We start from the raw sequence: 15926 nt of genomic DNA on the forward strand, positions 1-15926 counted from the left end.
CGGGCATAACTGGTCGAGAACTCGTCAGTACACTGAATAAGGATCAAAATCAACAGTCAGAAATGAAGGTAAAAAATAAGGATCAGAAATAAACGTCAGAAATAAGGGTCACGAGAGTCAGGAATAAGGATCAAGAATGAGTGTCGAAAATAAGGGTCATGAGGGTCAGAATGAGAGTCAAAAATACATGTCAAAAATAAGGGTCATGAGGGTCAAAAATGGGGATAAACAATAGACGTGTGAAATAAGGGTCACGAGGGTCAGAAAGGGGGATAAACAATAGACGTCAGAAATAAGGGTCACGAGGGTCAGAAATGAGAGCCAAAAATACACGCCAGAAATAAGGGTCACGAGGGTCAGAATGGAAAGTCAAAATTGAGGGTCTCAAGGGTCAGGAATAAGGTTCATTAATAAGGGCCAGCAATAATGGTCAGAAATAAAGGTAAAACATAAGGGTCAGAATTAAGGTTTTGGCATAATAATCATAAGTCAATCGTCAGAGAATACGAATCCTCGCCTTATCTGGCATATCGGAATGTTATATTTCCAAGAATTACAGGATAGTGGACTTGGACTTCAGCACAGCAGACGATCATTAAAGTTAAGTAACATTGAGTACGGTTCGGAATTGGATGGGTGACCACTCACCGAAAATGTGAATTTTTTTTCTTTTTCTACGTATATAAATCGATTCTTATCATTGGGCCTGCTTTTCCGTGGCAATTAAGGAGTCTCAGTAATTTTCATAAAAATTCGGAAATGTGCCACAATGTGGAGAATTGGATAGTGTGATATTCAAGTAGTTCTAAATTAATTTTCAGAACCCGGAATAGGTTTATCATGTGGATAAAAAACTCAGAAAATAAAAAATAAGGCCTATGCACAGGGTGGATAGACACCGCCTCAAAACGATAAAAAGCTAGGATGGGCAATGTGCTGGGCGTCCAGACTCTGCATCTATCTCACCGTTTATGTTTCAACTCTTTACTCATGAAATTTCATCATGTTTTATCTCTTAGTTATTTAGTTATTATTGAAAAACCACAGAATTTTTTGGAATAGATACTTGGTTATGTGGAAATGGCGGTAAGACTGCGCGTCGCGGTTCTGCCACGATGTTGGGCAACATCGCGGCAGAGCACTCGACGCGCATGCGCGAGATTCTAGTGCGGGTTATTTGGATGAATAAAACTCAATTGACATTTTCTGAATAATAAACAATTGAATTTATTCAACAGAATGATGTTTTTTAATCACATTAGTTTTTCAATCTTATAAAACAAAATATTTGGTGATGTAATTATTTTGGTGTTATCTTCTGCAAGTAATCTCCAATTTTTGTATAACAATCTGCAATATTGAATGACCAAGGGTTGTAATTGACTTTACTCCTCAATAATTTTAACATTTCATCCTCGCCACCTCTGACAAAAGCATTTTTCAAATCATCCAAGCCAATACCCCCCTCAGCCATTTTTTTCTCAAAGGCGTGGAAACAATTCCTGATAGTTCTGAAAGGCTGTCCAATTTCAGTCTCGTTTCCTTCGCGTTACAATATTTCTTTAGAGCATCAGGTACAGTGGTGAGTTGAAGTAGGAAATCCGCCAACGTAAAAACGTTGCATGCAAACTGTCTCAACATATAAACATCATAAGAACATCATAAGTGAGCTTTATCTACGGAAATGCTCATCCATGGACTAGCCAATGTCGATAATTCCGAGTCACCACGTCGAAATTCCTTCTCTTTATTTTTGATTTTATAGCCTTGTAGACTACAACAAAACCTACTACAAAAACCTACTACAACCTACTACAAAAATGATTCTGGGAGAAAACTCGCCGATTTTCCAATTAAAAAAAAAGAACAAAGACTCAATAGAGTATAAAAAAAGGTTCACTAGAGTATTTTTTAAAAAATAGAGAATATTTCAAGATAAATTCGATTGATTGAGACAAACTCATAAAAAAAAGTTCATTTCAGATAAAATGAATGTATGTAGAAATTCTTTCTTGAAAATATTTTCTTTTGTAGAAATAAATGGAAATTTGTTTTTCAATTGCAAACTTTCGGCGAAAACCATCCTCACTGATGGGTGTTTTCACTCTGAATTGCCGAAAAATAGACACAGGAGTTCCTCTCGAAAAATACTCACACCATCTTTTCAATATCATTCTTATTCGCTATTGTTAACTCCCTTCCAATTTTTGTCGCTCTGTCGCAGCTCTCTCTCTAGCAATAGTCTCGATAACTGGGCCTACTTTTTTCTCGTAGAACTGGAAGGCGTTATAATAGAAGGGGGGATGCTCATGAGTGCCAATAGTTTATTGATTGATTGGTTTTCAATTCCAGAATGAATACAACCTCTAAAATTTAACAATCTATTAATACCAACAGCGATTATTATTATTAATACCAGCAGCGAAGAACAAGAATTTTTTATATTTACCTAGAACAGCTTGAAAATTTATCTCGAAATTCTCTTTTTTGCCATCTTCTCGGTCTGGTAGGCATTTGCTGGTAGGCACCCTCCGTATCTTCAAACATTCCCAACATTTGATAAATAAATATGAACCCAGACTTCTTCTCTCTGCCTGAATATCCTTCAAAGACAGAGGATGATTGCATGCTTCATATACGAGAGCCTCGCCCAATAACTTCAAATCCACAATGCGATTGCCAGTAAATGGCTCTGGGGACACTGATTCTCCTGGATCATTATCAGCAGATTCAAACCACTCATCAGGACTGTTCTGCTCTTCTTCATCTTGTGGGTTTCCTCCTACTCCTTCATTTTGTAATTTTCTTTTTTCACTGGCACATCTCCGTTTTCTTCGTCGTGGATCGGCTGAACCACTTGAACTGTTCTGCCTTTATTATTCTTGCCGATTTAAACAGCTGATTTAAACGGTTTTTCTTGATGAATTTTCCTTTATATCTGACCCTGGTTCCCTCTGAATTTTCCATTGTCACAATTAACTATTGAGCGCTGTTATCAATTATTGGAAAACGAATATTTGTTGTTGTTTACGATGAGCTGATATAACCTCTACTCCATTAGCACATAGCCACATGACACGGTGATACTCAGGAAGTATTGGGAACAGGAAATATCGTTGAGGGCGCTGTTTTTTGCCAATATGGCCGTCAAAGAGGTATACACACACGCGCTCACACAAGCCCCCATTTGCTTGGGTATCGTAGATGTGCACCCTTAACGCAGACATTCATAGAGGGCGTCTTGTTATTAAGCGTCCCCAATATGTTTTTATCGACCGAATCAGTACCAACCCCTTGAAACTAAATTGCGCTGTGGCCAAGTTGACATCGCTAATTTATTTCAATTTTTATAATTATAGGAAGGTTTTCAATCTAAAAAATCATTTTCTGAGGAAGTTATTATCTCTAATAAAGTAAAAATAATTGATGTTGGATAGTTTGTATCAAAGGATGCGAAGATTTTTCATCTCATTTTTTTTTCTAGAAGTTGCAGCTGACTGTCGGCGTCTTTGATTTTTACCCCCACTCTATGCCCTAAAATATTACTGAGGAGACCCCTTAATGAGTTATTCATCATTCACAAATTGTTTATAATAATTAGATGAATAAATAATCATGCGGATTTTTGATGGGTTACAACCTACGTGTAACCTGTGAGGTAACTGCGTGACGTTTCCGTATTCCGTGAGTTCTTGTACGTTGAAACCTATGTGGAACCGGTGACCATGTCGGTTGTAACTGATAGGTAACTGATGATAAACCAACGAAATTTCTACTCGGGTAGGCCGTGAGGAACTTCTCTGGCGAATATAAGTTTACCGGACAAGCCGAAGGTGAGTTCTGTAATTATACGAGACAGACAAGTTCTTCACGTCCGTGTATCGAACGATATTTGTTGTCATTCAATCCGTGAGCGATGATTCACGTCCGTGAGCAACACTTCACGGACTGAGTGACGAAAGCCATTCATCACTTTTTCACGAGTGTTTGGAGAGTTTTACGCGAAAAATACATCCTTTTTTATACGAACAATTCTTTTCCGAGGCAATTGTCTAATGCAAAAAAGGCCATTTTCGCCTCATGAAGTTTCACATGATAAGTTTCCCTCAATATCTAATCAAATGATCAATTTACCTTCATAACAGGTACGTTCCTCTGCATCTCAATTGTCTGGTGCAACTTAGCAGTCTCCCTAGCACTCCGCAGACTCGGAAATCGAGTGGGAGTACTGAGGAGAACCTTAAAGGCATCCACTCGCATTAAACCATTGTTAGCAGCAGAAAATATTCCATCCACCGAAATTGGTTTGACTCCCGAGGAACGTGCATTCGCAAAACTCATGGCAGTACTGTCAATATCCTTCGTTATTTGCTGGATGCCTCAAATGGTAATGCAAGTCATCTTTACTCAATTATTAAAGTATTAAAACTGCACTGAACAATCGATTTGTCTGCTGCGACCAGTACGAATTGAAGTATTAAGATTCTGTTATAACACTTCCGTCATACTTATTATACGCTAACTTATTTTCGATTTGCAATTGATATTGTGATGACATTCAGAAATTCAGTCACGTAACCGCGAATTGTTTTCAATCGCGAGTGATGGTGGCACGAGACATAAATAAATTTTGAACGGATGTGATCAATGAATTAAGAATGAGTGACGCATTGAGAAGAATTGATATGTTCATATAAACAATTTTTACAGTGTGGAAAGTTTTTCTCTGTTGGAAACTGGAAAGTGTGATACATTTTTCAATATCATAATTCAGCTATCATTGGAAGCAAATGCTTCTAAATGTAGTAAAGTCCCTCACATGATGGAGTCTTACTTACAAACGTAATGATTCCGTCTGTCATGGGGTAAAAACATACATCCCCCAAATACCATTGAAATAAGGTATAATTGTGACTTCAAATTTGTTCTTTTTTCATTCCAGTCGTAAGGCAGAGCTTCACGGATGCTACACGTCCGTGAAACCCTGCCTACGGCCGTTATGGCAAAAAACAATCATCACAGGATAAAAAAATCCGTTTCTAGCTTTCTAAACACTGTCAAAATTTTTTTTGAAATTTCATGAAAAATATCATAGTAATTCTCATGAGAGTGACATTGAATCCGATTTAAAGGAAAAATGGTTGTGAACCTTCAAGTTGTAGGTAGAATTCAAAGAAATTCATGAGCTTTCAGTATAGATATTTGAATAATTAGTTCGGTGATTCTTGTCTTCTATGTTGATGGTATCAATATAAGCGAACAAAACAGAACTATTTGGAAGCCTCCCACCTAATGTATTAATGACAAAATGAGCATTAATGCATCGGTCAGTAAAATATTGTTGCGTGTGTGCCCTTTTCCTCCCTCTCAACAAGCTTCATGTACGATCGTCTCTATCTTTCTCGATATTCTTTTATCTTCGTTGCTAGTCCGCGGACGCATCATTCCTTTTTGTATCTCTTTTTGTCCCAAAATCTTTAACAAACAGTTATTTATTTACTAAATGTACCCATTCTTTATATTGGTGTCAGAAGTACGTGACTTAATTTTGAAAAATGAACCATGGTCGCGTCCAAATGGATACGTCTTTCGAGAGGAATCTCAACTCCAAGATTAGCGACCGCATGGGGAATCCAGCATGTCCAACATCAACGGAATAGAGGCCAATGTAAAGAAATGGGTACATTTAATAAAAAAATAACTGTTTATTAAAGATTTTGGAACACAAAGAGATACAAAATGTAATGACGCGTCCGCGGACTAGCAACGAAGAGAAAAGAATATCGAGAAAAAAAGAGACGATCGTACATGAAGGTGGTTGAGCGGGAGGAACAGAGCAAATACGTAACAATATCTACAGTCGTATGCTTGAAATCGTCTGTTTGACTTCGACTCGGCACAATGGGTTTTACGGTAAAATTCCCTCCATGAATTTTGGTAGAATAACGAAAATTCATAAGCAGAATTATTCACAGATAGCTCCACAGTGAATCGTATGCTAGCTACTGTAGTTGTTTTTGAAATTCATGTTCTATTTTCCAGATAGGAATTCCATTGGCACAGTTATCTCTCAAGTTACCGCAGTCCGCTGTTCTCGCGAGGAAGTTGATTAGAATTTTTCACATCGTAGCAGATATTCTGCTCTGCACTCATTTTACGCTGGACCCTTATATCTACGTATTGCTGCGAATGCCCAGACCCAGATTCCGATTAATGAAACCACTCTGCAAATTATGCTGGCCTCCAAGAAGTCGTGGGAGTTCTTTCACTTGTGAGTTGAGAAAATTCATACAGTTCTAATATACAATGTAATAATTTATTTTCATGAACAAATTTGTTTTCCTGTCATTGCGTATCTAGGCATGTGTTACATGCATCTATGATTCAACAATAAAATGATCATTATCAAATAGAAATGATCAAAATTGGACAATATTACAGATTTTACTATTCAATGAGCGATTGATTGATGAAGTTTGGACTTGCATCACATTTCAAATTTTTCTCAAGACAACTATTATGTGAGGGAGGGCGGAATAAAGTTGAACGTTTCGTGATATTCTCCAATTATCAACATCTTTGTTTATAAATGAAGATATCGGAATTTGCAGAAGATGACAAAACGTTCCACTGTGCCCTGCCTTCCCCTAATATAAATGTAAACATATACGTACGTTCACATGAAAATGGCCTACTTTATCGCATCTACACAGAGAGAATTAAATAGTAAACATTACGATGGCCATAGTAAAGCTTATTATGGTAACGTAATAAAAGGGTTTTCAAGTGTTCCAACATAGTAATCCTTGCTATGTCCCATGGTAATGTTTACCATGTTACATGGTCATGTTTATGTCATTGAATTGACTCCAATAATTTGTTTTTCAAATGTTCAATTCTCCCAGATGATTGAATAACAACTATATTAATACTCCGTTGGTCGCGCTATGAGCGCCGCACCGCACTTTTTCCGATTTTTTAAATTATACTGCAGTAAAGCCTCAGAAAAATTTGATTGTAGATCTTTCAAATTTATCATTATGTCGATTTATGCTAGCACGGCGCGACGCTTACGGCGGGACCAACGGAGTGTTAAACTTTCGGAAATTTTATTTTTTTAAGCATAACATGGATTTCTGCTATAATTCTGAATATGAATGAATTTATTGCAACTCCCAACAAATGATTTTTATGGTAGAAAATGGATTGTTTATAAATTATTTATAGAGAATGGTCGGAATTTTCAAAAATTGCAATTTCTAAATTTTTTTCAACAATATTCCTTCAAAAGCCAACTTTCTAATTAGTTTTTTCAGATTTTTAAAATATTTTCTAGCGGTTCAATATCGAGATTCAAATTTAGACCTGCAAAGTTTAAATAATAAAATCATTGTCAAATGCCCGGAACTTTAGAGTTGAGTGGGGCTTAAACAGAAAAGCATTTCACTGAAGATAAAATAGCCAAGGTACTTGAATATCCTTAAATAGACAATAACATGAAAAAACTTGCGTTCTTTTCACGTTTTGCTACTTAGATGTAATGATGCCCATTGATGCATTCTGTTTTTCAGGCACAACCGAGCACATGACAAGCACGGACGCTGATCCTCCCACTCCTATTACTGAAATACCATCCACACCGGGTGGTGATTTCCAGAATCATCAAAATTTAATTGACATAACATTATGAAACTGCCTACGGTGACAGATCTTTGGAACACGGCAAAAATTCCACTGCGTAGAAATAACACGAGTGTATAACAGAGCAAATGAATTGACGTCTTCTCAAAGATCTATCGCACCAATGATACGCTGAAGTGAGTGATAGACGAGTGAGTTTCGACATGATCGATATGAAGCTGTGTATTTCACTCATTTTTGACTTAAATTATTATGAATGAATACTTTTCATTCAACCTATTTCTTATTTTATCTGATAATCACCGAGTGAGGGCCGCTCAAACAACTGAATTGTTCATAACTTTCGTTTGCAAATGGAAAATCCCAACAAAGCCGATTTTCTCAATATAAAAATTGGAAGAAAAACCTTGAAGTTCTTCCGCCCTTGTAGTGCACACGGGAAAGGGGTATTGTGCATGGACTATTAAAAATAGGAGAGGGTAGGGCAAAATGAACTGCTGACAAAAAATTGAAATTTTTCTTTTTTTTTCTTTTTTTCAAATCAGAAACACTGAATGTGTTGAATTAAAAGTGAGTTTCCGGATCAACCGTCACAGGGGTTTTATAGATAACAAGTGTCGTCGAGCCACAATTTGGTGAGATTTGCTAATCACCTCAAACCACAAATGACTTTGAATTTTTTGCTTCCGGAAGCATTGTAATCGTCAAAATTTAAGTTTCCAATTTTTTTTGTGAGGGTGACTAAATATGGTCTAATTAGTCGAAAAATGTGATTTCTAGACCATGTCCGTATGTATGTATGTATGTATGTATGTATGTATGTATGTGATCGGTCCCTCAAAAGGTTTCATCGACGATTTCCCCATGACAAATGTATCGAATTCCTTTTTTTTTTTTTTAACTAAATGTACACATTCATAAGCGCTATTTAATAACACCAATTGAAACTTGATCCATAATGTCGTTTTTTAAAGATTGATATTTTTTTGAAAATCGATTTTTCAACGATGGCTCAAAAATTTACCATTTTAATAGATTCAATAACGCATTAAAATATTCCTTTCAATGCCCTCTTCACCGAATTCGAATAGCATGGGATCAGCATAATTCGTTCTTGAATTATTCAGTTATAGCGTCAAATAAATCGCAAAAAAATCATCAGTATTGGGGCTTGATTGGAGTATAATGACGGCTTGGTTGGGATTTAATCGGCATTTAGTTAGGATTTAATCGGGACTTAGTCGGGGCTTAATCAAGGCTTAGTGGGACTTTAATCGGAACTTAATCCCTTCAAGTTTTGGAGACTTGAAGTTTTGCACTCTGAGGTTTTGAAAATCAATTTTTCGCCGATAGCTCAGCTTCAGTTAGCTTCGCTCCCTGTTCGCTTCGCTCGCTCAACCCCCCGTGTGACTATTAGAAGATAAAATTGAAAGGAAAAAATCGAAGAAAATAACCAAATATTGTTGATGGTTTATATGTTGTTGGTACTCTATTGTTGTCCTTAGTGCTGCGTTCGTTAATTCCAATTATTCATCCTCTGATTCAACTATACATCTTACGGTCGGAGATGGTCCGAGAAAACTGATCTGTTCTCCTCCATATACATGCCATTCAAATATAATTGGAGGATTACCAACAAAATTGTTTTCCATCCAATGTTCATATCGAGTTGGCATCATAGGCACAGCATTTCTTATATGTATGAACTGTTTAATGATGTTAACAATTATTATATAGTTTGTTTCATTGCTTTCCATTTTCACTAACATTTTCACTAACTTGAGTCGGAGAACGCCATAAATGAGCCATTACTTCCACATCATAAATTTTAACCTTGAAATAATTTCTCCGTTGATCAGAATATCCATTGAATAGAATGATCCTATTTACAGGTCCATCCGGAAGCAAATTGCTAATTTATTAGCAAAGAGAACTACGTTAAATTGGAAATAATGCAATGACCCACTTGTTTGTTATAGTTTCTATTCGGAAGCAAAAACTATAAAAAAAAAAACAATCAATTTCCTGTCAGTGGTTCGTTTTGCCCTGCGGTCCGTCTTGCCCTACTCTCTAATATCCTAATATCTGCTTGCATCGGTTGCCACTGAATAATGATAAAGGTGCCATGATTAGAGAATTTAAAATCCTTTTATTTCGAGAGATGTTATGAATTTTCAACTAAAATAGTTGATCACTCAGTTGGTCGCGCAAAAGTTATGAACGCCGTTGCTCGCGCCATAAATATAAATTATCATAATAATAATAAATTGCAACATAAATCGATATAATGATAAATTTGAAAGATCTACGACAACCCTGAAAAAAAATCAAAAGTGATCCAGATCGTATACTTGAAGAAGTCCCGTGAGATTCAAGCTGAAAGTTGCCACATTTTTCTGAAAATACGTCTAGTACGCAGTACGGCCCGGAGTATCGGAATAAAAATGTGAAAACCTAACTACTTATCATATTTTCATTGATAGGGCTTTTAGACACTTCAAAATGAGATGTCAATTTTTTCAAATTTTTCGGAGGCTTTATTGCTGTGTAATTTAAAAAATCGAAAAAAGTGCGCCGCGGCACTCATAGTGCGACCAACGGAGTGTTAACGGAACTGATTTGGGAATCAATGGAGAATGGGTTCAAGACTTTCATATCAATTATTGTGAAAACCATATCGGAACTATTTGGTTTAGTATATCAGAAGAATATTTTTGCAGTAAATTAAATTTTCTACAAAATCGAGTTCATGGTATATGCGGTACCGCATGACGGTATATCCGTTTACCGTCATTTTATATTGAGATAGTTATAGTATTTAATTTTAAAAAATTATAGATGAGTCAAAGCTTTATGTGCAGGTAATTTTTAGAATTTCGAAATAGTACGAAAGATAATGAATTTTTATTAATCACGGAAAGAGTCAATATGACATATGGACGCGGGCCGGTAGGACAAGCTCTCGCGTCCACATGTGGTATAGACGCCTTACTTGAGGGGGGAAATCCAATTGAACCATTACGAAGATTACCATAAATGTGATTTAAATACGGGGGCCTTAAAACTTACGATGAAAATTTCATGGGATGGAAGAGCGTGAAGTTTTAAACTAAAGTTCCTTTATAATATTGGGCTCTTGGTCATAATTAACGAGTTATTAATTAGTGAAGTGACCAATGACGCGGGCGCCAGACTAAACTTACAGTAGCATGAACACTGTGGGACCATTTTTAATAAATTTATTAGGATTTCAATTGAAGTTCATGGTTACAATCAAAATTATTTTCATAACAATTCAATTTCAACATCAGAAACGGGAGTAGGATCGAGGGCGAGAGGCTCTAACTGATCTATTCGAGATCGCAAAGTAGATGTGGGAGCCACCAAGTGGTTTCTAAAGTAACTACTCTTGGGGGACAATCAAGGGACTCCCTAGAAGGCAACCAGGCGTGGAGCTCAACCAATGAGATCAAGGAGAAACCAGTGATCTCATTGGTTGCCCGCCAAGAGTAGTTAGTGTAGAGACCACTTGATGGCTCCCACATCTACGTTGAGATCGCGAATTGAGGGCTGAAATGGTCAGCCAACCTTTTCGATGAGTTCTCCCTCTTAAGGTATATCCCTGGAAAACACATTTTTCTTAAGACTGTCCCCATGTTTTTCCTAGATAATGTTTATAATAGTCCCCAGCTGTTGAACCCAATCTAACCCGCTGTACCACACAGTTTAGGAGACAATAAATAATGAAATACGGGCTTCTAAAAGGCAAGGCACAGGCCAAACGGGGGTTATGGGTCCCCTCGAATTCGATTTTTCCATCTTATGAGAAAAAGGTTCTTCCGATATTTTTAAAAAACTAATCCGTGATAGATTGATGAATTTCGAATATGGTGAATCTTTTGTCAAATTTTGTACTAGGTTTTTTCTGCGATATTCAACTCTAAAAATGGGAATTTCATGAAACTATTTCTTATTTGATTCAAACAAATAATTAACAAATAATTTCTTATTGTATTCAAACGGTTATAGTTACCTGCATGCAGTAATACAGTAATGCAGGGACTAATTTTTGGATGGTATTATTTTAAGCTATACCTTAAGGAAGTATCCTCAGTGAGTTATACTTGGTGAAAATTTCGCAATGAACTGAAGACCTAAAATTTGGATCATGTGTTGTTGAACACATGTGAAAATGATTCCCAAAATTTCAAGTATTTTTTCCACGCGAATTTTTGAGATATGCATCGACAAAAACTTAAAACAAAAACAAAAAAGACAAAAATTGAATGTTTGACAATGGATATCTCAAAAATTCGCGTGAAAAAAATTCTTGAAATTTTTGGGAGTTGTTTTTACATGTCCTCAACAACATATGATGGAAATTTTAGGTCTTCAGTTCATTGCAAAATTTTTACCAAGTATAACTCACTGAGGAAATACCTTAATATGTGTTCCTATCTCCGACCCCTACACCATTAGTCGATACGCTGACAGCAAAAGTTATGAAATTCATGTGAACATTTGAGACTTGCTTATTTTATATTTTTTGATGTGCTGAAATTGAATTTGTCACTTAGCCCGCAATACAGTTATTCACTTCATAGCTATCAACAATTCAATTATTTAAATGGGTTTTTCGTCACCATTTTCATGGATATCCAAAAAAATTTTAAACGAACAATGTTTTCGAAAATTGATGAACAACGTGAATTTTGATGTTTGGAAATTTTAGCGGAAGATATAGTAATTCAAAACAATTGGGCGGTCATGTCACTTCTAACGTGTGGAGTGGCGCATGCACCCATAGTATAAGGTATGTTGAAAATACCAAATCTTGACGACAAATTATGAGTGTTAATTTATTATCTTTCTACGCAACTTTTTTGTTTTAAGGTTTTTCTTCTTCGAGAATATTCTGTCCATTTGTTTGGCTCGGAAGGCCGTATGGGTGCCTACAACTCTCCACGTATCAGAGGTGACCACATATAAATAAATTCAATAAAAAACCCAGCGAATTGGCTGGAAAATTCTATTGAAATTCTATAGAATTCCTATTGGTATTTTATTGAACAATTCTACTTGTTTTTTTGCGCTGATTCTATTGCGTATTTGATGGAAAAAAGTCAATATATTGTGAATTTCTGTTCGAATTTTTCTCTTGAGATTTTTTCCATTACAATTATTATACACAAATTTTCCAAGTTTTACCGCTGGATTTTGTGTTATTTTGCATTATAGAATCCAAATGCAAAAAACTTAGAAAATTGATGCTCAAGCATTCTTATGGAAAAAATCTTGAAAGAGTTTATACTTTGTTTAATAACAAATGAACTTTCTAATTTGTTTATTCCTCCGAATGAGGGAATAAATGAGTTAGATGAAAAAGTGAATGAGCAAGCATGTTCCATAACTGGATTATTCTTATTCTTATATTTATTTGAATTTTTATTATTATTTTATTATTATCATTATAATTATTGTTATTATGGTAATTTTAGTCACAACTATAACTTCGCCTATATAGATACTGTTGAATCCTTTTCGTCTTCGACCGACTGAGTAACTATGATAAGTTAATTTTTCATTGTTGTTTTATATTATATATGATTTATTTGATTCTGTGATTGGCCTTGCGCTGTTGGATCTCTAGGAAATAAAAATGAAAAATAAAAAAAATAAACAGAAAAGTTCAAGCAGAAATTCGAAATCTATTGACTTTTTCTTATCGAATATGCAATAGAATCAGCGCAAAAAACAGATAGAATTTTTCAATAGAATTCCAATAAAAATCCTATAGAAAACCATAGAATTTTCTAGCGAATTCGCTACGTTTTCCACTGAATTTTTTCATACGTGACATCACCGCCCAATTGTTGCAAATTATTATATCTTCCGCAAAAATTGACCGATTTTCAACAATCAAAATTCATTTTGTTCGTTAGATTTCTAGGAATATTGTTTGCTGGAAACATTTTTGGATATCTATGGAAATGGCGGCGTAAAACATTTAAATAATTAAATTGTTAATAACTATTGCCGGCATAACTGTATTGCGGGCTAAGTTACAAATTCCGTTTCAGCACATCGAAAAACGTAACATACTCAAGATTCAACTGTTCACATGCATTTTGTACTTTGTCTATCAGAGTGTGTTGACATCGCAAGTCGAAGGATTTTGAAAGTTGGAAAGGAACTACCAAATCAGCAATTCATTCTCTTTTATTCGGTAAAATTTCCATCCCTGAATTTTGGGGCATCCTTCATATTCCGTTACCTCATATACTAGTAAACGCCGAGCAGATGAGGTAACTGATTTGAGATCGGTAAATCGATGCGTTTTATTCCCTTGGTGTTTCAGAATATGCCCCTAAATATATATTCATTCATCCAATTTATTCTCATTATTCTCAAACACAGCGATCATGTTGGTATCAGTGGATGAAGAATCATTGATGTTTCTACTTCAGTCTCATGAATCTAACTTACCATTAGTGTATCAATGTAAGGAAGGAATCTAAAACAATATTTTTGAATGCTATTGTCCCTCAACCTTGCAAAATGATTCATGCGATGTTGTATCTAATAATCAAATACCGTATGTGTTAAATGTAATATTCTAGTCACTAAACACGAAAAAATATAATGAACAAAATGAACGATAACAATAACTTATACCTAACACATACCGAAGGAGAATATGCGAACTGTAATGTAGAAATGTTGCACTTATTGGTGTAATTATATTACTAATGATTGTGAATCTGAAAATAAAAGCCAAAATTTAATAAAGCACTAAAATACTTGAAATTATCATTTATTCTCCATATTTTAACGGTGGAATCATACAAAGTGCGAATCTCTTTAAAAATTTGACAATTACCATTGTAATACGCCGCATTTGAATTACTTACAGTATTCAAATGTTACTCTTCATCACGTAAGATGTTCCTCCAATTAATTCAGTTAACCATGAAAAATCAATTTATTTATCTCACCAATTTCATCCATTCATATTGAAATTGAAAACAAAAATCCAATCGTTATTTGATTAATACTATCATTTTACTCGAGGCCAAGATATTTTGCATGTTTATCAAATTTCGGGGATGCCGAATCAATGAGACTAATTGTTCATCAATCATCCAAAAAATTTTATTCATCAGATATGTTACTTTTAATCATTAAAAATATGATTGAAGTCCTAATTTTATCTTTAATAATTGGGGAGGCTTCGAACTATTATTCAATTTCTGTTTTTTTCTTCATCGTGTTATAGTGCCGATGAAAACCATTCGCTCATTAACGATCTTTCAAAACAGTCAATTGTTTCGATTTTTCTATCGTACCAACTCGTTACTTTCACGTAAAAATGAGTCTCGATCGTTAAAGTGGGAGCATCGAAAGTCTTCGGACGCATATTAGACAGTTCAATATTGTTACAATCATGGAAAATGACAGGAGCCGTTCAATTTCATAGCGGCTTTTGTAACAGTTGATCAATACTCGTCTTCGAGTCCATTAGACGAATCAATCAGACGTCTGTTAGTCTATTAGACGGTGCCAATGACCGGGCTCAATATTCCTCAGGCTCGTCTGAGCCACTGAAGTGCTGTCAAACTTTCCACAATAACAAATGATTCGTAGAATCCTCACGTCCTGCTTGGAGCTCGGCAGATGCCTGTGGACCACGAAAATCTTCATAACCATCCCCGCCAGAGATTACCAGAAGTTTTGTTCGATCCATATTGTTTTGGGGTGCTTTAGTATTCTTCATTGAGTACAGATTCACTTTTGGAAGAGGATCGGGCTTCGTGGGTGATGGAATCTCCACACACGTGAGGAACCGAACGTGTCCTGTGTGACCATGGGGAATACCTAGAAAAATAGTCATAAATGTCAACAGCCCTGTATAAATGGCAATAAGTTGGGAAAGTATACTGTCGGTTGGGGGAGGAATCGTATAGATTTGAAAAAAATATGGGCCATTCTGGTCCATATATTTTAGGGAAAAAGCGGGGAACTGGCTCAAATCAATATTTAAAGTTTTACTTTATCATTTTCATCATGAAGTTCAGATAAGATGGAAAAATGACCATGATTTTTTTTCAATTCAGAAAATTTCCGATGAAAAGCTGTTTTGAATTTTTTTGTCCGCACTTAACATGTCAGATTTGAATGAAGAAAGAGACGAAACGAGACGAGATTTTAGGAAATCTTCGTTCGGTTTCGAAAAAAATTGAAAATTCTAATATCGTTTCGGTATGATCTCGTTACTGGCTGAGATG

General features: G+C 35.6%; 2 protein-coding genes across 8 annotated transcripts in view; one reads left to right on the forward strand and one right to left on the reverse strand.

The window, feature by feature from the left end:
- The window catches only part of LOC107044016 (prostaglandin E2 receptor EP2 subtype), a 77430-nt gene extending 69258 nt beyond the window's left edge, over positions 1-8172 (forward strand). Inside the window, exons 4-6 of the mRNA XM_029126532.1 lie at positions 4146-4387; positions 6043-6271; positions 7572-8172. Of these exons, the coding sequence (XP_028982365.1) occupies positions 4146-4387; positions 6043-6271; positions 7572-7690 (590 nt within the window). The 3' untranslated portion in view covers positions 7691-8172. The remainder of the gene's footprint in view (positions 1-4145; positions 4388-6042; positions 6272-7571) is intronic.
- Positions 8173-14439: 6267 nt separating this feature from the next.
- Positions 14440-15926, reverse strand: part of LOC107044023 (rho guanine nucleotide exchange factor 17) — a 108364-nt gene continuing 106877 nt past the window's right edge. For all 7 annotated transcript variants that reach the window (XM_015265753.1, XM_015265754.1, XM_029126534.1 and 4 more), the window contains one exon: positions 14440-15516. In XM_015265753.1, coding sequence (XP_015121239.1) covers positions 15254-15516 — 263 coding nt within the window. In that variant the 3' untranslated portion in view covers positions 14440-15253. The remainder of the gene's footprint in view (positions 15517-15926) is intronic.

This window comes from Diachasma alloeum, unplaced genomic scaffold (assembly GCF_001412515.2).
Source record: "Diachasma alloeum isolate Michigan unplaced genomic scaffold, Dall2.0 Dall_scaffold_00661, whole genome shotgun sequence".
NCBI classification, from domain to species: Eukaryota; Metazoa; Arthropoda; class Insecta; order Hymenoptera; family Braconidae; genus Diachasma; species Diachasma alloeum.